Below are 27,361 nucleotides of genomic sequence, written 5' to 3' on the forward strand. Positions count from 1 at the left end.
CAACAACTTGGTGGAACTTGCAAATGGAATATGGCCCCAAGTCTACTATTGCTGGCAAAGAGTGTATATAAATGTAGTGACGTGCAAGGAGTAAACATTGTACACATTACAGACAGACCTGCATATCCAGCATAACACAAAAGTGTCTGTGTGGAAGCATTTTCTTGAGCTGTCTTTGGAAGTTGTACCTTCTCCTCTTTGTCTTAGTTACAGTGAGCAGGATAGAGCTAATGTGTTTTTCCCTGCACTTCTCTATCTTCACATTAAGGTACCTTAAGCCCAGGTGTTTGCTTGTCTTTCAGTGAGCATAGATCATTTGATGTTTATTGTATTGTTCCTTCCTGCCTCGAAGCAAAATCTCCCACTGAGATTTTAGAGACAGCAGAAAGTCAGACTGTACATATAAAACTGCCAGCTCTGATGCTTTTATGCGTTATTAACTGATCTCCTACTCTTTTCTGCACTCGCCCAGGATTTCTAGATGTCCAGCAGCAGCATAACACATATGCCACAGGAAAGCTCCTCTGTGCTCTCTACCACGCAGTGGTTCTAATGGGTCTGCCAGACAAACACAGGCAGGTGTCCAGTGTGCATGCGCGGAGCCCAGTTGTGTCCATGTCAGTGGAACTTGACTGACATTTTTAGTAAAACCAGAATTAACTCCTGGGATGTTTTATAATTAAAAAAAAAATACAAAATTGTAGTGCACTATGATATATATATCACCCTATTAATACCATTTGTCTGCTCAGGTGGTGTATTAACAGTCACAGAAAACACATTAGCAAATTGCTTTGGAACAGTAAATAAACGTAATAAACATGTGAAATTGCGTTCTGAGAAAGTATTGTTCTACAAAGCATTCATAGAAAGACTAGATTTATAAGCAAAAACTAAAGGAAGTATAAAACCCTAGAACTGGCAGTGCTGTTTATTATGCCCAGAACAGACTCTATTTTAATGCATGTAAAGCTCTCTCCCTCTCGTCCTCCAAGATACTCCTTGAAACCCATCTGTTCTGTGGTGCGTTGCACTTAACCAGAGCCACCCACCATGCTGTTTCAGCATTGTACCATTCTGTGTTGTCCTGCGCAGTTCCAGCTTGTACTCCTAAACGGCAAGTTCTTCCGGAGGGAAAAACCTCTTATTTATCTGACACAGTTCTCCTATTGTACTCGGCCCTGCATGCTTACATCACTGCAAAAACAACAATGTGCCTGAAGAGGAAAGGCTTAGCATCTCGGAAAAGAGAAGCATTTTATTGCTGGAGCTTAGCATTTGGATGCATTGTTTCAGTACATTAATGTAGTTATGCAATATTTACCCTTCCTCCCACAGTGAGCCAGCCTTGTCTGTGATGGCAAGAAGCCACTTCAGGAAACTGCAGCAATAGCAGTTACAAAAAGCCTTGGCATCGTATAAGATAGCGGTCAACTTGCAGATATTAAACCACATTAAGCAGCATTAACATTGAATGGTTGACACAGCACAAAAGGTCTAGAAATCACCAGAGTTAAGCAGATTCTGAAAATTACGCCATGTGGACAGATCATTCCCAGCAGCCACAGCCTTACTGGTCGAAACAGCTCCCCGGGGCACTGGGATTCACTTGCCAGGAATATCCTCCCCCCCCGACATCTACAATTCTCCCACAGTGATGTTACATTTCAATGGCATTTTTAATTCCTACTTTTCCTGTTGTGGTTTTAAGATAGAAGCAAGGCTATAAATGCAAGACCTTCTCAGTGTCTGCTGGAAGGCTCCTTCTGGTCTCAGAGATGCTATGAACCCTTTGTGACTGGAAAAGCTCTGTGTTTGCGCTCTGCCCTACACCTTGAAATCTTGGCAGATTACGAGAGCTCTTCAAGATAAAGTCAGTAATTAAATAAACTGCTTGCACTGTGAGCCTATGCAGCAACGATACTTTAACCACTTCTCCACTTCAATATGCACACAGTCTTTGGGAGCACTCGAAAAAATGACAGGCATCACCTCCCCTTCCACGCTTACAGGCCTAAATACAGCCAAGGGGACTGAAGAGGCAACCATCCCCGCTTAGCGAGCTACGTGGAGGGCCACACTGTAAAACCACTGTGGTTGCGCTCCTACAGCTCCCTCCAGACGGGCGCTGGAGGGGCTTCAGCCAGCCCAGATGGGGCAGGGGGCTGCCTCACACCGTCCCGAGTGGCCACACGGCATCCTGAGAGACTTTTTTCCCTCAGACTAAGAGCGCGCAGCGCGCCTCCCCTCAGCGGGCAGCGGCACCTGTAACCGCCCTCCCGTCACAAACCGCCGGCCCCCACCGGCGGCGGGCGCCCTCCTCCTTAAAGGGGCAGAGCCCACCAAATCTGGCTCCAGAAGGACTCTGCCCCTTTAAGGAGGAGGGCGCCCGCCGCCGGCCGGGGCGGGTGTTCGGCTTGTCAGGCCTGGCCGCCCGCCCCGCGCGGCGCACACAGCCGGGGCTGCGCCGTTGCTATGTACCGCCTGGCGCGCCTGGGCCCGCTGCGGCCGCCGGCCGCCCCGCGCAGCCCCCCGCTCGCCGCCGCCCCCCGCGCCTTGCGCTGCGGCCCCCGCCTCGCCTGGTCTGGCCTCAGCCCGCCGCTGCCGCTCGTAACGCTGCGAGCTGCCGCCGGCAGCTCCGCCAAGGTAGGTGGGCAAGGGTGGGGGTGCCTGCGAGCCCCCCCCGAGGTACTGCGCGGTGTGAGGGGGCAGCGGCTGCGCCTCCGGGGGGAGGTGTTCTGGCGGGGAGCGGATTAATGTAGCTTTGGTTAAAGCACAAGTTGTCCCGGCCTGGGAGTGTTTCCCAGCTTTTTGGGGGTGCCTTCAAGATTAGGGGTTCGGCTGGCCTGCAGCACCCCGGGAGGGGTATATGTTTTCCCAGGGGGCTTTCAGAGTTTGAGCGCTTCAGGTGAGTTGTGAAGAATAAGAAGAACTAAAAGAAGGGCTTGTTAGTAATTCATGCCGACACAGAGTAGCCCGGGGGCGGCGGTGGCTGGCAGCGCCCAGGGGCAGCTGAAAGGCCACGCACCCCGTTAGTTGCGAGTTCCACTGGGCTTTCAACCCTCGGTTACGTTTTCGTTTGAGCTGGGAAGTGGGGGGAAAAAAGTATGAATTTGTGCCACTTCTTTTGTTTTTAAATTTGAGTTGGCAGAGGGAGCAAAGCAGATGAAGGCCTCACACGTGACTTCTTTACACCGCAGTACATTATTAAATCATGTTGATGCCGGGTTTCTGTAGGAGACGCGGACCTGCTTTACACCTGTTTGTGCCAAGATTATGACTGTGAGCTTTCCATACAAAGCCTCATTTACAGTTTAATTTCTACACCTTAGTTTTCAGGTTAATTTCTGTAGCCCCGTTACAAAGCGTAATGTGATATTTCAGATTCTTGCCTTATTTTGTCCAGAAGCTGAATCTTTGCCTAAGTGATGTGAATAAAATTGGCTTTCTAGCAGAAATATTGTAGCAAAATTATATGGAAAACAAGCAGCTTTCTTTGCTAAGTTGTATGTTATTCAGGCATGACTGTACTGAGTAGTCCAAGTAATATCTGTTCAAGTGGAACCGTTCAGAAATTGCCTGGTGTGTGAGCCCGAGAGCATGAGTGAGTTGAAATGTGATGATGGGAACAAGTTATTTTTCAGTCCTTATGATCCATCTTGCAAACACAGCTATAAGACCAAGAGTTCCTCTGAGGCTTATGTATCTCACCAGATTGTCAGCTCCTGTCTTCATGGCAGCTGTCTGAAAAAAATCTTCATGTCAGGCTCCTTAAATAGATAATGATCATCTTTGTTTGGATGAAAAATTCACTGTAGCTATTAAATCTTAAAATACCATTCAAACCATGCTTGGCTTTTAAGAAAATCACACTGTTGAATAAATTAATGTTCTTGACTAGTATGTGATGTCGATTGAATAATATGTTAGGACAGCTTTTATCAGAAGGTATTATGAGGCTATTTTGTTCAGTTTATTTATGTAGTTCCATTCAATAACTCAGTACTTATATTTTACAGACTGGGAGTTAAAACAGCATTCTTCCCTCCTCCGCCCCTCGACGTCCCCCCTTTCCTATAATAAAACTGAAGAGTAAGAGAATGAATTCTGAAACATGTTGAAGTAGCAGGCATGTAGTACAGCCATGCATTGAATCTCATTACTTGCAGTGGCTGAAAGTAGTTAATTATCTAACTATTAATCCATTATTTTGCTAAATAAGCTTGCTTAAAAACATATCTATTTAAACATGTTTTCCTCATTTACCTTCTAGTATTGAAACTGCTTGGCTTAAGCAATAAAGGATTTCTTTTTCTACTGGACATGTTTTCTTGAGTCAAGTTTCAGTTTCTGTTGAAATACTGCTTTGGCTTATCAGCCAAAAAAAAAAAAAATCTAACATTATTTTTTATGTTTGAATATTTTAAATACACAATAAGCAGAGTAAGTTGAGCTACACAATTCCCTAAATACATATTTATGTATCAGTGTGTTTTCCTGTCGAAATACAAAGGAATACAAATTACGATTAAAAAAGATAAAACCAGCAGCAAACAGGTTTGGGGGGGGCTTGGGGTGGTGGTGTGCTTTGTGTGGTTGAAATTGCCAATTAAAGCAAGTTCATCCTACCACTAGTGTTGTAAGAGGCATCTATCTTGTATCCTAACTGACAATCTCGCCAAATCCAAGGATTAATCAAGTGTGTTTCTTCCAGTTTGTGCCTTGAAACCGACCTACAGTAGGACAAAGTGGTGCCAGGCACTCAGTAGCTGTACCTGTCCTGTGGGCAGCAGTGGCCTTTAGTCTGGCTGTCATATTGTCATGACTGCTGCTGAATTCAGCTGAAAAGGGACTCTTCTAATTTCTCCTGACAACCGTTCACTAATTAAGAGAAAAATCCTGAGGTCTTTGTGCAAACATTTTCTTTCTCTAGTTAGTATTTCTTCTATGGCAAGTATGAGGACGTATCCAAGGGCTGTCATTACTAGCAGCATATATGCCCTTCTTTGCCTGCATTGCACTATCAGATTGGGTTTTGGAGTATGTCTCACAATGAATTTCTGCACTTTAAATTTACCCAGATAAAAAGCTGTCAATAAATTTTACAATGACAAACATTTTCAGTGAAGTTAGGCTATTTACACCAGCACTGCCATGTCTGTGTAGCTACTGTCTAGACCATGGCAACACTATTGTTGTATATATGTTGACAGCAACTACTGTCAACAGTAGCATTTCCCCAGTTCTTCCTCTTTCAGCTGATCTACAGAGGGTGATTTATAAGAACTTAAATGTTGGACCCCTGCTATCTAGTAAGTTGTTAGTAAGTCGGCATCAGTGTGGTATCGTAGTCTTCCAGTGCCATCAGCTGCTTAGCCCTTGAACAAAAAACTGTGTTACAAGAATTCACTGTATAAAGCTGAGCAGTGGGTATAAGCAAAGATCTCTTTGGCACCTCGGTCTCATCTCTCAAACAACTGTGTGGGTGTGCCTTGATGCATATTTGAATCAAATGGAAGACTGGGACTGTAATAATTTTTAATTATGAAACTTGCGTTATGTAAGAACTTGCACTAATTTCAGTGCGTTCCTTTGATATGAATAGCTGGGAAAAGGGATCTTGCATGGGCTGTGCCACAGGCATCTGCTGTCCTGATGTGAAAGAGTAAGAGTGTGTTACTATCTTCCCAAAGTATTCCGAACAGCACTGTATGCAAGCCAGTTCTTTCATTATTTCATATTGGTTCAACTGACTAGAATATGACATTGTGCTTAACGTTAATAAATACTTTTAATTGTTTTCTTTTTAGGATGCAGGTGGACCCCCAAAAAGGGCAGCCACAGATCTCAGTGGTGAAAACAAGAAACTCAACAAATCCCAGCAACTGAAACAAGTTTTTAAAGAGTATGGTGCTGTAGGGGTTTCATTCCATGTTGGAATTTCATTAGTATCTCTAGGAATCTTCTACCTGGCTGTGTCAAGGTGAGGTTTATACAGTTGTCTGTAGTCTCTAAGTAATGGTTTAGCCAAGAAAAATATCTTACCATTGTGCTTATTTCTGGAAGGACACGCGTACTCTATGCCTGTTTGGTCTATACAGAGTAATCTTCTGAATGTTGAGTGTAGGTGGATCCATAAATGGATCTAATCTCCCATCAGGCATGAGAGAAGAATAATGTATGTGGTCTTTTTGCATAGGTTCACCATCCATGGTGAGTAGGCAAAAATAGCAGAGACTGCACCAGTGTAACTAACCAGATGAGAGAATTTATTTTTGTTCTGCAGAGATATCTTTTATTCTCACACAGTAGTGTGGTCTGTAAAGATAGAGCCAAAGTGCTGGAGCTTAGAGATAAATTTATTTTTCTGGGTGTTGAACTCAGTTTCTGCAATTCAACTGCAGAAGGCAACGGCCACTAAAACAGGATTAGATTCAAAAAAGAAAATACTAGATAACTGTGTAGGAGTCAGGTGAGAAATTGTGTACATGGCTTCTGGTGGGAATGCATCGGTTATAAATATGTCTGTTGAGCATGAGGGATTTCAGCTGAGGAGACAGGGAAACACGTTGTTCTAAAAACATTCCCTGCCACTTACCCTTGACTTCAGTGGAAAAGTGTGAATGTCTGATGTCTCTCATTTACTATATCATTGCACAGGGTGACAATGAAACTCTTTTCCTTCAGGTATGATTTAACTCCCAGTTACAAGATACTTTACTGTCAAGTGAAGGGGGAAAAGTTAGTAACAACTTCTTTTGGAAAATTACTCCAAATGTAGGAACCTTGATGAAAGCTGCTATGTCTATAGAGAATTAAAATATTAATGGATTTGGTGGATAATGCTTATCTGAGATCCTTAATACTTCCTTCACTTGTTAGATTTTAGATAAGATGCTTGTCATTTTAACAGCTTTGTACTCCTGTTAGGACACTTGAAGCCTAACAACAGGTACCTTATTTGGTTCGGGTTGATCTATATTAATGTGATAAGTTTCATCAAAACACAGAATAGGCTTTACTGTAAATTTTTGGAAGATTAATTTACAACACAAATTCACAAATTTCTTTTTTAAAATGAAAAAGGAGAGGAATCTTATCTCCAAAGGTTGAGCATGGGGGCTGGGTATTCTCCATGCACATGCTGCAGCTATACAGTTTTAAAATTAAGAACATACTTGACTTCACAGGGAACTTGTCAATTTAAGAAAAAAAAAAAAGTGCATCTGAAAATATTGCATGTGTTGTTGCTACAGAACTAACTTAAGCTGTTACTGCTGAAATAATTCCTTGGGTTTATTATTTAACAACATCTAATATGAACATAAATTCCGGAGTTGGAAGTATGCCATGTTAAATTCCCTGGAAAAAATAGCACTTTTTATTTTTTAGCATGCAACCTTAAAATAAACTAAAGAAATATTGTTCTCTTTTTCCCCAGTGGTGTGGATATGACTGCCGTTCTCTTCAAACTTGGTTTCAGTGAATCATCATTGCAATCTAAAATGGCTGCTGGTACAAGCACATTTGTGCTGGCATATGCTATTCACAAATTGTTTGCTCCAGTACGAATCAGCATTACTATAGTTTCTGTGCCATTTATTGTCCGATACTGCCGGAAGATTGGTTTCTTCAAACCTCCTGCCCCAAATCCATGATGACTTCCTATTGGGTTTCACTCTATTTTTTTAAATGCTCTGTATCTATGTAATTTTCAAGTTGCTAAATTTCTTTAAAAGACTTATTTGGATTCATGTTAATGCTGGCCTCCACTTGCATTTCTTACTTGTTGATTCAGGTAAATCTTACACTGTGAAAAGAGCTGTCCTTATCTTCTTCCCCTTTTGCCACTTCTGTAAAAAAAACTGTTACAATGGTATCTTGTTTCCACTGCAAGTGGTAATATAAATGCTTGACAATGAGCAGTCTCTTTAGAACACACAGTTCTGGGTCTTTATAATCTAGCTTTTTGGGCCTTCAGGGTTTTGGTTTTTTTCTTGTCAAAATAGAGTGGCAGAATTATTTTATTACTGTGTAGGGGAAAACAGAGGAAGATTCTTTTCCTAATGGTCTGTGAAATAAACAATATCCTACTATATGAATAGTTATTCATAAAATATATATATAGAATATATAGGCAAGGGTGTATATTGGAATCTAAGGTGGTAGGTTGGTGTTTCTTTTGTTGTAAAAGGCATATATTATGACTCTAGTCTCGCAATACAACATACATGCTGAGCTAACTTAGGTGGGAGTACCTGTATGATTAGGTTTTGCACAGTGATAATTTTTTAGCCAGAATAGGTGATGCACTGTTCTGAAACTACAGCTCCTTTGTGGTGCTTCCATGTTTCAAGATTTTGTTTGAAAAAATGATTTATTTATAGGCTAGGAACTGGCCGTACTGAAATCCTTTTTTTAATATTTTTTTTTATGCCTGTAGACTCAGAAGAAGTTCTGAGTCTACTGCAATCAGTGTAACCAGAATTACCTCCTATGTGAACATACTCCAAAGATCATCAAGTCAGAGGCAAGGTATCATGGGGTTTTAAGGTATTGAGATCTGGCTTTGTACTGGAGACACACTTTTTAATCTGAAAACTAACCCTAGCAGCTTTCTGCTCCTGTGGATGAAACTCAGATCTGTGTCTGAAGTCTAGACATTACAATTCATAGCTTCTCAAGAGCAATTCCTGTGCTTTTATCTGACAAATTGTTGAATGTACCAGTTAGAGGTGCTTTTCATTTCCCTATTTGGACACTATCCCTATTAGAATGTAGTTGCACATGCATATATTCAGATACCACCTTTCAATTAATCCAAATACTGGATCCCAAAACTAGGTAGTCAGTGTAATATTCTGTGGTAAACCTGGGTTTCAGACTTTTTACTGTGCTTCTATGAGAGAGCTCAAGCCAGATCTTTTGTTTGGACCTGTTCTTCCTTCCAGGTCTGCTGTTCTTACATTGTCTTCTGCTGTCTTTGTGCTTACATATACCCCAAGGTGGCTCTGACACAGATCTCTTCATATAGGAACCTGATTAAAGTAAATAGCAGAATGTTAACCCTGGTGAGCAGAGTAAATTTTTTCCCTCCCCACCCTGAAATTTAGTGAACTGAGAGGAGGGAGGCCTGGGGTTAGGATGAGACTTGGCTGAGGGAGGGAAGGAGGAGCAAGTAATTTTTTTCATTACAAGCAACCTGTTAATTCCACTCAGCCATAACATTAAATTGCCCCCTAACTCCTTTCCCATTCAGAAAGTCCAATGCATTGGCTGGTTGGATGCACTGAGGATTCTCAGGCTCACAAGTGAGTGAGCAAGAGTTTGTGCTCGAGGAAGATGAGTCATACCCACATAGATCCTTGTACCTCTGTACTATTGCTACCCTTTGACTAACCAGAGGTTTTTCTCTAAGACAAGGAAACCTGGGAGAGTGGTAGTTTACTTTCTCCACCCTGTGGAAGCAAGCTGACACTAGAGGCTGCCACCTGAAAACAAAGAACCCCTTGACAAGGGCTTGGTCTCAGTGGAGCTGTGCTGTAAGCCCAGGTGAGGGTTTAGTGTCCTAATGTGGAAACAGCTGCAGCAGTGAGCAGGTACACATTCTAATCTTGATGAATACTACAAATACAGCATATACTGTAGACATGTATTGCATAGTTACTGCTCAAAATACCAACCTTAGGAGCAGGACATACTGAGAATCAGCCTTGCAGTGTGGCCTGGTTCCACAGGAGCTGTAGGCTGTGTCACAAAGAGCTTGTCATCACAGCTGCTTGGCTTGCTCTATGGAGCCAGTGCTCTGCTGCTTAATGTACCCACATGTAAAGGAGGAATGGCTGTCAAGCTCATTTTGACTAACTACTTGTTCAAAAAAACCTGGGTTTTTCCTGTTTCATGCCTGTTTTGCAGTGTGGCTGCTGAAGCTGGCAGCTTGTCCACAGTGCTAACTTCAGCTTACTGCTGAGCCAGCTCTGAGTAGAGCTTAAGTTTCATATCAGCTTGTCCCTCAAGGAAGCTCAGCCTTTACCCTTTGACTAATCTGCCACTAATATACCTGGTGTGTGGCTAGAAGCTTATTACCAAGCATTTGATAGTGCAGTTCTTACCCATCTGCACAGCAGTTAAAGGTTTATAATGGTATGAAAACATGCAGCCAGCAGTACTGTAGCTTTCCATTAACCTCTACACTCTAGAACAGCTACAGTCTTCTAAATTTCAAGTGGGCAGTCACTATTTCTTAACAGTAAGTTTTACTACACACACACACACACACCCCTGTTCACAGAAGTCTCTGTTGGTTTTTTCCTCTACATGCCCTCTCTCTCTTTATCAGGTTAGGGCAATGTTCCGTTACCAAGGATAACAAAAAAATTCCAGAATGAGGCATCCTTGGGTTCGAGTCATTTTAGCTTAAGACAAAACATACTTAAGTTGATAGAGAAGGAATATACAAACTTTAAAAAAAAAAAACACACAACTTTCTGTAAAGCAGGAATCATTCAAAGCAAATACACTTAAAAGTCACCAGCACTAACTAGAGAGTTTCTTGCAGTAAAAAAAAAACCTCATCTAAATTATGACCAGAAATCAGATTATCTATCAAAATAAATATGGTTGTTTAAACTACTGGCAATTTCTTTGGGTTTTGTTTTGGGTTTTTTTTACGAAGTATATTTTAAATTAATTTGAGAATATATTTTAATTCTAGAATCCTTGCTTGTAAAAGGATCATTTTTAAAAATGGTTTGTAAAATAGTGAAGATTACATTAAAAGTCTTATAATGAAAATACAATAAATTGCTTTCTCTTAGTTGGCTTGAAGTGTTTTACTGGAAAAGAGGTGGGGGTTCATTTAGTCTTTTGGTGGCCAGTAGCCTGACCCTTGCTAGATTTTGGGGAATAACATGTTACACCACCAGGTGTTGACATTAGTTCTTGTTACATACCTGCTTTGATGACAATACTTCCCAGACCTTTCAGACCATAACCGCACTAAAAAAAGGAAACAGCAGGCCTAGGTTTCAGTGGTTGGAGAAAACCTGCAAGATAAGTAGCAACACATTTGGTACTTACCTTGTAATCCTGTGTTATGATTGTAGAATAGGAAGTGACCACACCTACTTTTTGGTACCAGCACAAAGAACTTTGACAGAGGTGGGAAGTAAATTTATTTTATGATCATAGACAAGAAGTCAAGCTGTACTGATGACAGACAAGTGGTTAGACAAAGCCAGGGGAAGTGATAATGTCAAAGGAACCTTACCATGCTAGTGACAGTATATAACAAGTCTTTATTTTTAAAAGTGGTAACATTTTAGACAAGATAGAAACAAAAATAATGTACACATCATTAGGACACTTAGAAACACATTCACCTTGCTCAGTTTCAGATTACACCACAGTTGGGATATCCTTTAGCAGCCCAATAAGTTAGGAGACAGGTAGCTCCAGGATATTGCACTGTTCAATAAGCTAAAACAGCTTCCTCTTCTTGGAGCAACAAACCATTACCAGGACAGACCACATCATAAGAGCCTTGAACAGCTTAATACTTACATCAACAAACCTGGCCCAATGTTACTGGATTTCAAGTATATTAAATATTCCACAACCTCCAGCTAGAAAACAAATCATTTTACATTGCAATTAGAGTTTAAGATGACAGCCAACCCAAAGATCTCCATTCAATTTGCAATTAAGATTCTAAGACACACTTTTCATGTTGTAAGCATTACAGTAGTCACAGTACAAGACTCCTCTTGTTGATCCCATGAGGTTACTCCTGCTAAGACTGTGTTCTGGGTAGGGCAGCAACATCACTCTTTCTGCTGTTGGGCATCTTTGTAGAGTTTGCTGTAATCCAGGGATGAAGTAGTACATCCTTCAGGGGCAGTCGATGGAATGGGTTATGCTTCAGAAGCTTTGCAATTAAATCTCTCGCACCTTCTGTTACAAATGGAGGAAACTTGAATTCCACCTAAGGAAAAAGGAAGGACACTAAAGATGATGCAAAAGTTCTTTGGCAATAACCAAACTAGAGATAAAGAACTCTACCCTCCATGATGTATCTTGGAAATTAAAGGTGTGTCAGCCTTGTGGGCTATGCACCTATGCCAGCTGAGATGAGATTAAATCATTTCATCATAATTCTGATGAAAACAAGGTTCTTGCTGCTTGTAGAAGTTAAGCAAGCATATTTTTCAATGTCATTCAAACAAGATTGGTTTGCTGGAACCTCTCTGGGGTATGAAACAGGAAAAGTTAAGCTTATTATTTTTAGTAACACCGTGAATGCTAAATATTCATTTTGTAAGTTAAAAAACAAGGAAAGATATTGAGAAGGTTAATTGCTTTAGGAAAGAAGTAGAAGTTCAGATGCAGGCAGAAACAGGGTCTAACCAAGGAAGTAAGACAAGGTAACTTAAGGTTTCATAGTCATTCCGCTGAATGACTGAGGACAGTTTTAGGAATCTAGTTTCCTGCATATCACTGTCTTGATACAGTTCTAGTTACAGTACATGCCATTTCTTCAAAATGACCATTTGTTAAGCTTCAATAAGACAATAGAACTGAAAGGCAGCACAATTCAGCTAATCCAAATAAGTGTTTGCACATACCCTGGAAATAGCTCTGTAAGTTTCCTGGTATGTTTCTGCTTCGAAAGGTGGTTTCCCTACAAGGAATTCATAGCACAGAACTCCCAGGCTCCAAATATCCACCTTTTCATCATGTGTTCTCCCCTCAATCATTTCAGGAGGCAGGTAGTCAAGTGTCCCACAGAGAGTTGTTCTCCTGAAGAAAAGTTCAAGTTAATGGTTTTCTTACTATGGTAATTAGAAGATACGTTTCAAGAACCAGATAAAAGCTAATGCTGGCAAATCAGCTGTACCTTGATACAGCCTAGCCTGGATAGAGTCAGCACCACCAGAACACCCAGCAAAAGAAGCACCAGCAGTAAATCTACTTTTGTTTTAAAGCATCTCAGTCACTGCAATCAGTCTTATCCCTCCTTCATTCCACTTGCTCGATCAAATAATCAATGTCTTAAGTACTGCTAGTGTGGCATTTGAACACAAGTGCTGATCTTTCATCTCAGGGACCACTATAACCCTACACCAGTATACCAGCTTTCTTCATTTGTATAGTTCAAAACTTGCTAAACCTAGAACAAGTTATAAAAAACAGGGTAATAACACTCCCTCTCATCCACCAGTTTACTATTAAGACCTCTGCTGCAGCAGCCTGCTTCTGAAGTGGTTTCCACACACACACACACAGTATTTTTAGGAAGTACATATTTACCTCCATTCCACAATTGCAACTCTGACAAGAAAGCTGAAATACTTCTGTAGTGAAAATGTCACTGCATAAGATAGATCTTGCATTCTCACCTAGAAGATGGGGCATGTACAGACCATCCAAAGTCCGCAATTTTTAATTCTCCATTTGACCCAAGCAGCAAGTTTTCCGGCTTGATGTCTCGGTGAATCACACTCTTTGAATGACAGTACAATAGGGCATCTGCTAGTTCTGTAATGTACTGTAATTGAAAAGAGAACAAATCTTTAAAGACATTGTTACTCTAGCTTATCTAGCTACAGTGTAGCCTTTTCTAGGCATAATTAGTAGTTTAAGTTAAAGCAATTATTCCTTAAACCCTTGAAGTCTGGCAGTACAGGCTGTTGCCTGGAGTGACCAAGCACTTGCAATATTAAGTAAGCAATGATGAACGTTATATTAGTACTGTGCAGTAATTTGTCTTCCCAACTTATTCCTTGTTACAAGTGCACAAGCAAACTAGCATCTAAGGAATCTCAGTCTCGCACAACAGAATACAGGACTTCATCTGAAGAGCTAACTTTATCCTGCAGATATTCCAGATATGAAGAGCAAGTAACATGTAAGAAGCCAGAGACTTACAGTAGCAGTTCTTTGCTCATCGAACTTGGTAAGCTTCTGAAGTTCTTTGTAGACTTCTCCACGAGGTGCATACTCTAGAATAAGGTAAACTCTTGTAACGTCATGGAAGTAGCCATATAATCTGAGAATGTTGGGATGCCTGCAAAAAGATTTAAACATTCTTCTGAACAAGGTGTTTGTCTGTATAACTTTAATTTCTCTTTCCTGCCTCTTCACTTTCAAGACAAGGAGAGGAACTTCAACATCTTGCAAGTGTTCCTTCAGCTCACAACATATCCATTGAGAGCTTCATGGCATGTAGATGGCGTTTATCAAAGCAGCAGCTTAGACGCCCTACAAGCAAACAGCTAGCTAAGGGTTTGGCTAATTCCTATCTTCTTGAACATACTTTTCTACAGTTGCTGGAAGAGGCGATTACCATTGAAGGTGCCAACTCTTACGGGGTTTGGAATTTAAGCTTAAACACTTTAAGAAACAATTTCTTCAGCAAGATGGGCTTATTTTCCAGGAAGCAGAATAGCAGAAACAAGTGCACTCGAAAAACTGCAATTCCAAGCAGCAGATCTGAGTTTGTTGGATTGTGGTTTGGTTTTTGATGGGTTGGGTTTTTTTGTTGTTGTTTTGGGTGGTGTTTTTTTAAAAATAGGAAGATTCACTACCAGAGGTTACTTCATTGCAAGTTAAACAAAGGTATATCTTGGTGCAGAAAGGCAAGAATCCTAACTAGCAATTTCAAGGTGTTGGGTTTAAAAACAGGCCTCTCTTCTTCAACAGGATATGTTTTCATAAACAAGGTTACTTTGTTTGAACACAAATAAAGCAGGGAGTAATAAAGGTCACTAAACTTTACCTAAGATGAGACTGTATTTCAACTTCTCTTCGTAGTTGATGTTCTACACCAGCTTCCTCAAGTTGTGTTTTAAAGAGCACTTTCAGAGCAAGAATAAATTTACTCTGCTTTTCACGTGCCAGGTATACATTTCCAAACTTTCCTTTCCCCAGAGGACGACCAATTTCAAAATCATCAAGAGACCATTGCCTTCTGCAAGAGGAAGGAGAGAGTTAAAAAAGCTAGATACTTGTGGGGGCTTTGACTCCCAGGTTTACAATCTATAATGCTCCTGTTCCATAGATACTTAGTGATCTGAACTACGTTTTAGTCTTTAAAAGATGACCAAGAGGATAAAATACACAGACACTTTTCAAAATAAATTTCTGAAAGCCAGTCTCCTCCTTTATGCGCAGAGGTACTAACCTCAACCACACTACTACAAAATCAAGACTGCATATACCAAGCCAGGCTCATTTCAGTACACTTAGAGACACATTACTAGTGCATGACAGAACTGTTTAAGCTAGCCATACTACAAAAATCTAATTTCATCCTTGGGCTCCAGTCTCTTGCAGATATGAAAGGGGCTTTGTTTTCAAGTGTACATCTTGTGACTGGGGCAGTGGCTATCAGTGTTCTCTCATGGGAAAAGCTATTGTACCCATTTAGCCAAAAGTTTTCTTTAGATTACAAGAAGTCCTTGTTCCTGAGAATTACCAGGTCAAAGTAAGCTTTCCTAGAGTTTCTTATGTCCTGCCTGTGAAGTGTAAGGCCACTTGTCTCCACAACCAGGGGGCTCAAATAGCTATCAGCTTAGCTGCAACTTTGTTGCAGCATTAAGTCCTGGAAGTTAGAAAACAAGCCTAATCCAACAGGACTCTGTGAGCTAGAACAATTTAGACATAAAACTTACTTTTTAGTCTCTTCATTTTTCTTTTTAGCAGTCTCCTCATTTTTCTGTTTAGAGGTGCTTTCTGCTTCAGGATTTTTTGCTGTGTAGAGAAGTAGATCAACATCATGAACCAGATGCATGAACACAACACAAAAATTCACATGGGAGCAAATCTAACCTCTGTGCCATATCTGAAACTGTTCCTAGAATACATGCAATGACATTTTAAACAACCTAGTGTAACTCACTATTGTCAAAGCAGCATAGCAGTTATCAGTGCCATCAAAGTGTAATTTAAAAAGCTTTCTTGAAAGTCAGAAAAACCATTAAGCTACCCCCCCCCAAAAAAAAAAAATACAGTATTCTCACATATCAGAGATTAACATGAATAGTGGGAAAACTGATGTATGAGTGCCAATTAACTCACAGCTGCTTAATGAGCATCGGGAAACTTTTAAACACCCATATTGGTCCTCAGTTGGCAACAAGGATAGTGCAGTAACATCTAAGCTGAAGTACATGCTGCTATTCTGTTTTGGGGCACAACCAAGTACTTCTCTGCAGAACTGTCCCACATCAGCAGCAGCAGCTTTAGGCTTTCTGCACTGCACACTGCTTCACAAAATAGAAGTATCCCCCAAGGGCCACAACTATATAAATATACGCATATCATCCACAGAATTACCAGGTACTGGAACCTGTTGAGGTTTTTCATTGTTCTTGGTTGGAACTTGAGACCTAGCAGTTGCTTGGACAAGTTTTTGTCGGGGCTGCTGTGTCATCTGGCTGTTAGGCAGTTTTTGGTTTGACAGTGCAGGTTTTTGTGATTGCACAGGAACTCGCTGGGCAAAGTTTGAAGGACACAGAACACGTTGTGCTTGAACTCCACTGTTCAGTAACTGGCTCTGGACAGAATGCTGAGACACAGGGACACGTTTTGGGCCATCCTCAATGGGATTAGAAATCTTCAAAGAGAAAATACTACATATTAATAGTAGAATAGCGTACTATAACCTTTACATTCCCCATTCAGCAGAGCAGAAAAAACCCCACAAAGCACATTAACAAGAGACATTAGGGTTGTCTGATCTTATGTTTTAGAATGAAAACATTCTTAAATTTCTACAGTGACAAGAAAAAGCAGTTTTCTACAACAGCACACTTAATTATAGCTAGCAGAACTTCTCCTCACACATCTGAAGAGCATCAGCCAAAAGTATTAAGACAACAAATCTTTACTATAAAAATATACACTGCTTTGAGTCACTGCTTCCTTTAATGCTGTTGATCTTAAGACACCTTGCACTGTAATGGGACTTCAGTAAAATAAAGCAAATTTAGAAAGGCTCAGCTATCTGCTTTTAACATTTTGCTTCCAATGAGGGAACGTAGGCTCACATTAGGCTTATATTTAATAATTTCTTACTTTTTCTGGGATACTTGGCCTACAATTAAGTTCAAATACTAGCTACTAGCTTCTCACATTTTTGACCCTCTAACGATACCTATGCAAAAAGTTGTACTTTTTTTCTTCCCTAGGTATTATTTAGTATTTTGGCTCAATTCACTAAAAATGACATATTGACAGCTTGATTAAAAAGCAGCTTTGCTTACGCTATTCCAAAACCTTACCAGGACCCATTTTATTTTAAATTAAAATAGAAATAAATCGCCTATGTTTCTATATAGAAAAATTAGATAATCAGGATGATCTTGAGTACTGCTGCCCAGGCACTTATTAGTGATGTTAACACAGGGATTGCTTTTGGAAGCCATATGTGGAATAAACTGACTACACTCATTTGCTCTCTCTTTAAGGGATCTTGTACTTAGAACAAGTAGGAGGATTTCCAATTCAACTATAACATACAAACATTAAAAATGAAAAAGTAAGCACTGTGCTCTCCAAGCAAAAGCTACTGACAGACAACAGTATAAGTTGTTTCCTGCCTGCGGAAAAACCTTGTTTCAAGGCAGTTTTCTATCCCCTTCTTGCTATTTAGTACAGTTAATGGTTACCAAAGACAGCTGGAAACCAGCAGCGCTTGTGCGAGCAGGAGGGACGCACTTGCCAACCTAGTGACTCGTTTACCTTCGCAGCACGACTAGGGTATCCGGAATGGTTCTCTTTCATACTCTTGTCCATAGTGTCGAGAAGAACAGCTACGTATGCCTCAGCCTACAGATGAGACCCAGCGAAGGGCAGTCAGCTCCACAGAAACACCGTGCTTTGGATCGCCTCCCCCCGCCTTCCAGCTCGAAGGCCGCAGGCCCCGAGCAGGGCCTGGCCCAGCCTAGCGTCCCGCCGCAGCACCGCACACCGCCCCGTCAGCCCGCACTCGCAGCCTCCCACCGGCCCGGCCCCGCCAGCGGCTCCGGCGGGCGAGCAGCCCCCTCCGCGCCGTGCCGCACCGCTGCCCGCCGCCGCTCACCCCAGCCTGTCACCCCCTCCGGCCGCCGCGGCGGTTTGAATTCAAACCGCCCTCCTTTAAATACCCTTTAAACGAGCGCCTCTCGCCATTGGCCCTTCTACCGCCGCTCGCGCCCGCTGATTGGCTCTTCCACACCCGACCCGCCCGTGGATTGGCTCCCCGCACGCTTCGCTCGTCGCGGGGCCGGGCCTGGGCGCCGCGAGCCTCTGGGGCGCATGCGCAGCGGCAGCCTGCTGCGTACCCCGAGCAGGGCCAGGCCGCCCGCCCCCAGGGCGGTGTTTGCGCTACATGCGTATTTTACGTACCGTCTCTCCGCCGCTGGCTCCTTCCGTACTCCAAGTGCGTGGATCGGCGCCCCGCTTACACACTTTTCTCCGCAAAGTCTCTGCCTGGCCGGGTCTTCCGTTACGCAAATCGCGTACGCCCAGACCACCCACCTGTGGCAACGCTACAACTACCGTCCCCTCCTCGCAGCCTCCGCGGCCTCGGCGTGCGGCCGCCGGCGGGGGGAAGGGCGCCAGGTTAGTCCCGCATCCCGCGAGGCACCGGCCTCCCCCCTCTCCTCCTCCGTGCACGCACCCGCCGACCCGGGCCGAGGGAGCGGCGGTGCTGCCACCTCGCGTGGAGCCGAGCGCGAGTGGGGCCGGGGCCATTGTGTCGGGCCGGCGCGGCGGGCGCCCCGCGGGCAGGCCGGGGCAGGGCGCAGCAGGCCGCAGCTTCGCGCGCAGCCGGGGGCGCGGCCGCGGGCAGCGCTCCACGTGCCGCCGGTTCTTGAGGACAAGTGCGAAGGGGGCGCCCGGCCCGGCACAGCGCCCGGCCTACGGAACCGGCAGCGGCCCCTCGCGTCCCGCCGGCAGTGACCCCACAGCCCGCGGCAGCGGCCCAAACCGCACAGGGTCCCGAAGAGACGCGGGACGGGTGGGCGGTGAGCGCAGCCCGTCGGTAGCAGCGCAGAAGGAGCGTGGGGCTGCAGTGCTGCCTCCGGTGCCGGCTGCCCGAGCGCTCCTGCTCCTGCTCCTACCCGTGAGGGGGACCCAGGCCGCTGAGGGACCAGCGGCAGCCGACACTCGGTTCAGTACTCCGGGCCTCTGAAGAACCGCCATCGAAGGCAACTTTTAACTGACTCAGCGGTGCTGAAAACAAGTGCGAAGGAGACCCTGGTGTGTGTGTTGGTGTTTACAAGTCATACAGGATAGGTAAAAAGAAGATGTCAGGTCGTCGTGTCGCTGCAGCATGTGATAGACGTCAGCTGCCACGGGGCATGGGTGGCATGGCGACCCCCCTCCTTGACCCGCGACCACTTCGACTGCCGTTTCTTGAGGCTGACGTGAGTAGGGCTGTGGGGAGGGGGGGGTGCGCTCGGGACAGGCACCCAGCCTGCTGGCGGACGGAGCAGCCTGGCAGCGGGAGGTGCTTGCGACTGTGCTGCCTGAGCGGCCAAAACCGCCGGGCAGGCCTGCAGCGCTGAGCGCCCACAACTTATTTCACAGCCCGTTCACGTCCCCGTGTCCGGGAACCCGGTGGCTCAGCGGCGGCAGCGTTTCGGAGCTTTGCAGCTGGGACACAAAAGAGCCCTGGCCCCCCTCCCCCCCATCCCCCACCACCAGCCACCCTCCTGTGAGGCGCCGGCCCCCGCGGCTCCCGGGCTGCCCCGCCGGCGGGGCCTGCCGCCCGCACCCCGCCCCGAGCGCCGCGCTGCCGGCCCCGGCGGCGCCCCGGAGGGGAAGTGGGGAAGAGGGACCCCCGGCCGCTGCCGGTGGCCGCCCCGCCGCCCGCTCCGCCCGGCGCCCCCCGCCCCTCCCCGTCGCTCGGGGGCTCCCGCGGCGCGTCACCCGTCACGTGACACAGCGGGACCTGCCAGGGCGCGGGCGCGCGCGCGAGGCGTCACGGTCATGTGATGGTGCGATTCTCTCCTTCAAGAGTCGCCTCCAATCGATTTGCGGGCGCTCGATGCAGCAGCCTTCGCGGAGGAGCATTCTTCGGTCCCGGCCGCCGCCGCCGCCTCCTCCCCTGCCGCCGCCGCCGATCGATGCGCTCCGGGCTCCGGTCGCCATTTTAGGGGGAGAGCGAGGGAGGCAGAAGGAAGGGTCGGTAGGTACCGGGGCCGCTGCGCGCTGTCCCTCGCTGCTGGCCCCGCTGCCGGGTCTCGCCCCCCGCGGCTCCCGCCCGAGGCGGCCTGCGGAGCCCGCCCTGTGTGCCCGCCGTTCTCCGGCTAAGCACTGCCCGCCCTCATTCAGCCCCTCTCCCGCACGCCCCCTCCCTGCCCGCTCATCGCTCCGGCCGCGGAGGGGGGCGGGCGGGCGCCGGCGTCTGCCGGGCGGGGAGGCGGCGGGGCCGGGGGGCGGGAGCGGGTCGGGGCTGCGGGGCCGCCGCCTGCCCTGCGCCTGCCGCGGTGCCGCCCCCCGGTGCCCGCTCCAGCCCGGGGAGCGATGCCGGCCGCCGCCGCGCTGTTCCCGGCTTCCCTGCCTCGGTAATACGGTTCACATGCTGTTTATTGGCCAGGTTTTCATTCCTACAGCAAACAAGTGCAACAGGTTTTTCCTTTTTTTTTTTTCCCCCCCATTTCATTTCTGTGTCTCTGATTCTTCCATAAAATATGGTAGTGTTTGGTCTCTGCACTGAAATTCAGCTGGATGTGCTTTATTTAAAGGTTGTGGTTGTTTCCTGCAAGTCTCTTGTATGTGATTTTTCTTCTTTATTTCAGGCCCCTCCAAGGCATTCCTTGCTCACAATGTATAGAACAAAAGTCAGTTTGAAAGACCGTCAGCAACTTTATAAACTGATAATTAGTCAGCTGCTATATGATGGATACATAAATATTGCCAATGGCTTGATAAATGAAATAAAACCACAATCGGTCTGTGCACCATCTGAACAACTGCTGCACCTAATTAAGTTAGGTAAGCTGGAATGAAAAGCTAACATAAAAGTCTAGTTTCTAAATCCCTACCATAAATGCTTGTGAATTAAGAGGTCAGTGTTACTGAAAAGACATCTTTTACACAAAGGTTTTGTCTAGTAATAGACAAAATTTTGTATATTGCGATACAGCCTTTGCCTTCATGGCTCATTTTGAAGGGCATTCTAGCCTTGTGTTTCATCTTTTTGTATGCATTAAAATCAAAACAGATCAACAAGCGTTGTCAGATTCTGTTTGTTTGAACTTCTGTAATGCATACGAGTACCTGCTCAGGGTTCTGGGTGACTGGCAGCCTTCTAAAAAATACACTCCAGTAAACGGGATCACTGGGTTCACAGGCCTAATAGAAGATTGACCTACCTGGTTCTCTGCCAATTTTAGAAATATTTTCTATATGATTCTTTGTAACACTGTTGGAAAGGGAGCACGCCCTTCCATTGGCAGTCTTCACTAGCCTTCATATGTCAGTCTCAAGAAAACAAGCTTTGGAGTCTAGGGCCTCAGCAAAGGTATTGCCTGTTCTCTCTCTGTGCATCTTTCTCTCTGAAAGTACATCTGTGCCACAAGTATGTAGTCAAAATACCTGAGCTGCTGTTGAAACAAGCTGGCTAAGTTACTGGAAGAGGTCTAGCAGTAACATCATGTCTTCACTGTATTGTAACTGAACTGGTTCTGCTGCCTGAACTAGTTGAGTTCCAAGGGTATAAATATATGAAGCCCTGTGTCTGTTTGAAATAAGAATGCTAGACATGCAATTTGTACATGAAAGCAACAAAATCTTTTCTGTTGCATTTGATTGGTTGATGGCCACTGTTGGGCACATAGCTGAAAATTCTTGTGCCTGCCCTGTTACCACTTCCAGTGCTGAACTGTCTTTGTTCTGTAGATGTATCCTGGAAATTAAAAAAAAACAACCAACCAAACAAAAAAAAACCCTTCTGTAGAGTGGGTGTGAAGAGGAATAAAAATTTCCATTTGCAATGCTAGGATCTCATGTAATGGTGTTGGGACTTGGTTTTCCCTCTGCGAAGAGCTGACTACAAGCCTGTTGATGGCTCCAGTAACCGATTGCCAGTGCATTTACCAGTACTTAACATTCTACAATACTAGCTGGTTGTATTTCCACAGTTAATTGAAGAAATGTGTTTTGCTCTAGTGTAGACAAAGTACCTCTCATGTGTCACGAGAAATCCTGCTGTACAACCAAATCTGCTCTGCTAGCTTAGCCTTGTTCAGCAGGGGCTGTCTGTCGAAGGAGAAGGTGAACCTGGTTTAAGTGCTTCAACTTCTTTCTTTTCAGGAATGGAGAACGATGACAGTGCTGTTCAATATGCAATTGGACGGTCAGATACAGTAGCTCCAGGCACAGGAATTGACTTGGAATTTGATGCAGATGTGCAGACCATGTCTCCCGAGGCTTCTGAATATGAGACTTGTTATGTCACATCTCATAAAGGACCATGTCGTGTAGCTACGTATAGCAGAGATGGACAGTTAATAGCTACAGGATCTGCTGATGCCTCAATAAAAATTCTCGATACAGAGAGAATGTTGGCCAAAAGTGCTATGCCTATTGAGGTAAAATATGACTTGAATCATAACCGCTTTGTGAATTCGTGAGGTGCTGTCTGTTTCATGCCATGTCTGTGCCTTGCGGCCAGCTCAGTGGGTTGGACTAAATATCTGTCTCGGCGTATTTCCTACTCCAACAGCGGCTCACAAAGTACCCTTGAAGAAAAGGAAGAAGAAATAGGGCAAGTATACCTGTGTAACTTCTGGCAGCAGTCTAGAGAATTGAGCCAGAAATTGCTTCTAATAGTTGCTGATAATTGTTTTGTTTTATGAGCACAGTTCATCTTCGAACCCACTTACACTTTTGGCCTCTACATTCTCCAGTGGCTGTGTGTTTCAGAACAGTTTCACAGAATACATATTTGTTTGATTCATTGTTTTTTTCCTGCAGTACAGTTACCAAGTAGCAATTTAAAAGGCGGGGAGGGGGGTGGTTTGCACAGTATGCACACCACATTCTCAGTAAATGTTGCTGTTTTCCCAGTTGATACAGCTTCCCTTAATTCTTAAGGGAATACAAGTATTTTGATTTGGACTGTTTATGAAGGTGGTAACAGTTTTTTGCACTAGTTCTCTGCTACTGAAACCAGTTTCTCCTTGAGCAAGTCAGTCAACTTTTGTAAAGATAGAGGGATCTTACCTGACAACACTATATAATGGGCCTTCAAATAATTTAATATAATACTGATTATGTGCCTAGTCACGTGTCAGAAAGGTAGCTGTTGTTTGGCTGCTGTGGCAAGCATAAAACCTACTTTTCCTGTCAAAAGTGTGTTCTGTTTTCTAACACTGACTTGTTGAATGTTCTTTTTAGGTCATGATGAATGAGACAGCGCAGCAAAACATGGAAAATCACCCCGTTATTCGGACTCTGTACGATCATGTGGATGAAGTTACGTGTTTAGCTTTTCATCCAACAGAACAGATCCTAGCATCTGGTTCAAGGGACTACACACTTAAATTGTTTGATTATTCAAAACCTTCTGCCAAAAGAGCCTTCAAATATATACAGGTTCGATACAATACCAGTTCAGAGCAACCAAAGCTTTAATGTATAAATGCTGAGTTATCAGTGAGTTATGTGTGAGTTTTAAGTGGTTAGGTATATAGGAGTACGCAGCTAAAAAATTTGCAGACGTTATGGTAATTATATGTTAAGAACTTGTGCATAATGGCTACCTATATTCTTTAAATCTAGTGCCTGTCTACTTTTTGTTAATCTAGACCAAATCTAATACAGGTAACTGAAGTCAATTGTATTATCTTTGTTTTGGAGGAGGGTTCGGGATTGTGTGGTGGTGGGCTTTGGGGGGTGTGACTGGCTGACAAAGCCTGTAACTTTTGTGCGATATCCCAAAAATGAGCAGGCACTGCAAGCGGCTCTAGGACAAAAATTGCATTTAAAAATGTAAAACGTGTTTTTTAAAAAGTACATTTAAAGGTAGCCTGACATTTTAATCCTATAGGAAGCATTTTCTGTTTTGCAAAAACAGAACACATTGTCCTAACTAGTAGTTTAACTAGTTTTTTAGCACTTCAATGCCACCAGAATTAACACTTTCAGATTACTATTTTTTTTCTTTCTTACACCAACTGTGTGTTTTTGATCAAACAGGAAGCAGAGATGTTGCGCTCAATTTCTTTTCACCCTTCTGGAGATTTCATACTTGTTGGTACCCAGCACCCTACTTTACGACTGTACGATATCAATACTTTCCAGTGTTTTGTGTCTTGCAATCCTCAAGATCAGCACACTGATGCCATATGTTCAGTAAATTACAACGCAAGTGCAAACATGTATGTGACGGGAAGTAAGGATGGATGCATCAAACTGTGGGATGGTGTTTCAAATCGCTGTATCACTACTTTTGAGAAGGCACATGATGGAGCCGAAGTCTGTTCTGCTATATTTTCCAAAAATTCAAAGTACATCTTGTCAAGTGGAAAAGACTCTGTAGCTAAACTGTGGGAGATATCCACTGGTCGAACACTGGTCAAATACACAGGTATGTGGCAGGTGACCTTCCAGGTACCTTCTTTTTCAGGTACCGACCCATGAACATGTGTGATAATGTTGTCAGAAGAATAGCAGTTCTTAAAGGCAATGGGAGACTGCTGCTTTGAGGATAAATTGCCCTAAATTTTTGGAAACACTTAATGTAGACTAATTCCAGAAGACAAGCTGTGATTTTTGTATGTTAGTCGGTGTAAACATATTTAGAAAAGTCTCCAAAACCTGCTCAGGCTAACATTGTTACTCCATTGCTTTGGAGGGAAATTATCACTAAATTAAGGACAAGTAAAAAAAGAACACTGCCCTCAGGACTAGCATGCTTGTGCAGAAGATTTTGTTCTCTAGTTTTTCGTCAGGTTTAGAAACAGTGATTATTAAAACAACAGCATCATCACTTTTCTTGCTGGTGATCATTTGATCATTTTTATTTTGAGACTTTTCTATTTATTCATAGGCTAGGGGCACAATTTAAACAGGAAGGGTCAAAATTTAATACCTAACCCATTTCTGGTTAGAATAGGCCGCTTTCCTGCAGAGTACCCACCCAGACAGGGGGAACTGAACCTATACTTTGGGGCAATTGCTTTAACCATTGCACTTTTTGCAAAAGATGGCTCTAGTAAGCCATGGCAATATAGCTATTTTTCAGAATAACTGATTTGTTTCTTCCCCCCCACCACCCCCAAGGATGGAATTGTGTGCAAGGAGCATGCTGACAATACCATGCTTTGATCACAGCAGGACTTAAATGGTGAAGGATGTAGAGGCTTTGCATATGATAGCAGCTCTGTGCTGGGGGAGGCTTTTGCATCAAGCAGTAACATGCTTAAGCAGTAGGATTCATAGTGTGAAAGAGGAGAGGATATAGAAAACTTTGTGTATCAGCTTTTGGGGTGCATACGGTCCTTTTTCTCTCACTTGCTCTCAGCCAGCAGGGTGCAGCACCTGCTTCACAAACTTTTGCAAAATATCAGGTAGGCTGCAGATGTATTGCAAAGTAAATGCCTATATATAAAACGTACATTTTATTTGAAGGGTATGGAGGGGAAGGTATGGCCAGGGTAGGTCATACAATGTGCCATATGATAAGTACATTAAAAACAAAAGTTGTCATTGATAGTAAAATACACAGGTTCTCGTTAACTGTGGTCTTTCCCCTTAGTTACAGCTGTGAGCCTCATACAAAAAAAATACAAGGCAAATGTGCTCTTAAAAGTTAAGTGATTGTACTCATACTGAGTGGTTGGAGTTCACTGATGTGGTTGGAGTAGATAATCTCTCTGTCCTCTAAGAAATTATAGAATATACCATGTATATAACTGCAAAAGAATACTATTGATTCACCTGTTGTATGGGGAAATGGTAGATTGAGAAAACGAGGTTCCTTTGTAGACTGCAGAAATTCATAGTTACGGGAGGTTTATTCTTAGGTCTTTGAAACCTTTCTAAAATTGATCCTGTTTGGGTTAATATTTTGCTGCATGTATTTAGGAGCTGGATTGAGTGGACGACAAGTACACAGGACACAAGCTGTCTTCAACCACACAGAAGATTATGTGCTGCTGCCAGATGAAAGGACCATAAGTCTCTGCTGCTGGGATTCAAGAACTGCTGAACGGAGAAACCTTCTTTCTCTTGGGCACAACAGCATTGTCCGTTGTATTGTCCATTCTCCTACCAATCCTGGCTTCATGACCTGCAGTGATGACTACAGGGCTAGATTTTGGTACAGGAGGTCAACAACAGACTAAGGACAGCTTTATAAAACAGTCATTATCCAGATTCATTATATCATCTTGTATTGATTGTACTGCCAACAGATGCCTAGATGAAAGCCGTGCTGTGTCTATTTTTTAATTCTGTCAAATGTGGCAGAAAAATACCAAAATACTGAGACTTAAGTTTTGCCCCACGCTAATTTTTTTATTAGTGTGTGTGGCATTAATTTTTGTAAGTCATCTCTAATTGTACTCAAGGAGTTGGGGAAGGGAGAATAAAATGATCCTTGCAGGAAGGATTAAACTTTTTCTCCTGTCTTTCTAAATCCTGCGAAAGATAATGTGACTGTATCTTGCTCAAACTGGGCAGTGTGAGCCAGTTTTGCTCTGCATTGTATCTGTGCAATCCCACTGAAGTCTGTTTAAAGAATGGATTACACAAGTAATAGCAGAACTTGGCAAGTATTTTCATGAAGCCTTAAGCTGCCTTCAGTTCTGATTTATTCTTTGTAAAGCTCCGTTTTGTATCTTTTAGTCTGGGGGGAGGTGGGGTTGGTGGATTATTTTTTTTTTTTAATTGGCCAAGTGGACCTTCAATTCTGAGCCAGTCTAGTGCCACGAGAATTTGAAACGGGATTTTAAATTGTTTAGATGAATTCAAGAAATCGTGTTCTGGTATTAAAGCTCAGACTTGAAATCTTGTCTTCTTTTGAATTTATCTTAACAAGTGGGACCTCTAATTTCATAGTATTTTCATGGGATATCCACATTGCAACTGTAAAATGTGGCTGTGCTGCAGCATGTGAAAATGGGAATCATTTTGCTATAGAGACCTTTGGTATCCTCTCAAAGAAACTGTTGTGCACATTGGCTTTTGTATATGTACCTCAAAAATGTCACTTTGCTTCATTTTATTGAGAAATTTTTGTTCTCTGTTACACAGCACTTGAATTACAAATTTTTTTTTAATTATTCAGAGACCCAGACTCACTGTTTCTTCTCCAACTTTCCCACACTTCATCCCATTCAACAGGAGTACAGATCATTAAGATAAA

General features: G+C 43.6%; 3 protein-coding genes across 6 annotated transcripts; 2 read left to right on the forward strand and 1 right to left on the reverse strand.

The window, feature by feature from the left end:
• Positions 1–2,392: 2,392 nt before the first annotated feature.
• On the forward strand, positions 2,393–10,816 carry FAM210B (family with sequence similarity 210 member B). Its single transcript, XM_055721624.1, has 3 exons — positions 2,393–2,646; positions 5,811–5,983; positions 7,442–10,816. Exons 1-3 carry the CDS (start codon positions 2,476–2,478, stop codon positions 7,656–7,658), a joined length of 561 nt encoding a protein of 186 aa, XP_055577599.1. The 5' UTR covers positions 2,393–2,475; the 3' UTR covers positions 7,659–10,816.
• Positions 10,817–11,277: 461 nt separating this feature from the next.
• AURKA (aurora kinase A) lies at positions 11,278–18,738 on the reverse strand. 3 transcript variants are annotated; one of them, XM_055721619.1, is made up of 9 exons: positions 18,388–18,738; positions 17,743–17,829; positions 16,336–16,615; positions 15,672–15,750; positions 14,777–14,968; positions 13,927–14,065; positions 13,398–13,546; positions 12,624–12,798; positions 11,278–11,983 (listed from the first exon to the last, which is right to left on the reverse strand). In XM_055721619.1, exons 1-9 carry the CDS (start codon positions 18,733–18,735, stop codon positions 11,792–11,794), a joined length of 1,641 nt encoding a protein of 546 aa, XP_055577594.1. In that variant the 5' UTR covers positions 18,736–18,738; the 3' UTR covers positions 11,278–11,791. The 3 variants fall into 3 exon arrangements, with proteins under 3 accessions (XP_055577594.1, XP_055577595.1, XP_055577596.1); XM_055721620.1 differs by lacking the exon at positions 18,388–18,738 and adding an exon at positions 18,083–18,158; XM_055721621.1 differs by lacking the exon at positions 18,388–18,738 and adding an exon at positions 18,063–18,083.
• A 459-nt stretch (positions 18,739–19,197) lies between these two features.
• Positions 19,198–27,284, forward strand: CSTF1 (cleavage stimulation factor subunit 1). Of its 2 annotated transcripts, XM_055721622.1 has the most exons (7): positions 19,198–19,409; positions 20,003–20,173; positions 20,787–20,982; positions 22,303–22,580; positions 23,389–23,586; positions 24,190–24,580; positions 26,080–27,284. In XM_055721622.1, the coding sequence occupies exons 1-7, from the start codon at positions 19,290–19,292 to the stop codon at positions 26,337–26,339; spliced, it is 1,614 nt and encodes a 537-aa protein (XP_055577597.1). In that variant the 5' UTR covers positions 19,198–19,289; the 3' UTR covers positions 26,340–27,284. The 2 variants fall into 2 exon arrangements, with proteins under 2 accessions (XP_055577597.1, XP_055577598.1); XM_055721623.1 differs by lacking the exon at positions 20,003–20,173.
• The last annotated feature ends 77 nt before the right edge of the window (positions 27,285–27,361 follow it).

The sequence above is a fragment of the Falco cherrug genome, chromosome 10 (assembly GCF_023634085.1).
Source record: "Falco cherrug isolate bFalChe1 chromosome 10, bFalChe1.pri, whole genome shotgun sequence".
NCBI lineage: Eukaryota > Metazoa > Chordata > Aves > Falconiformes > Falconidae > Falco > Falco cherrug.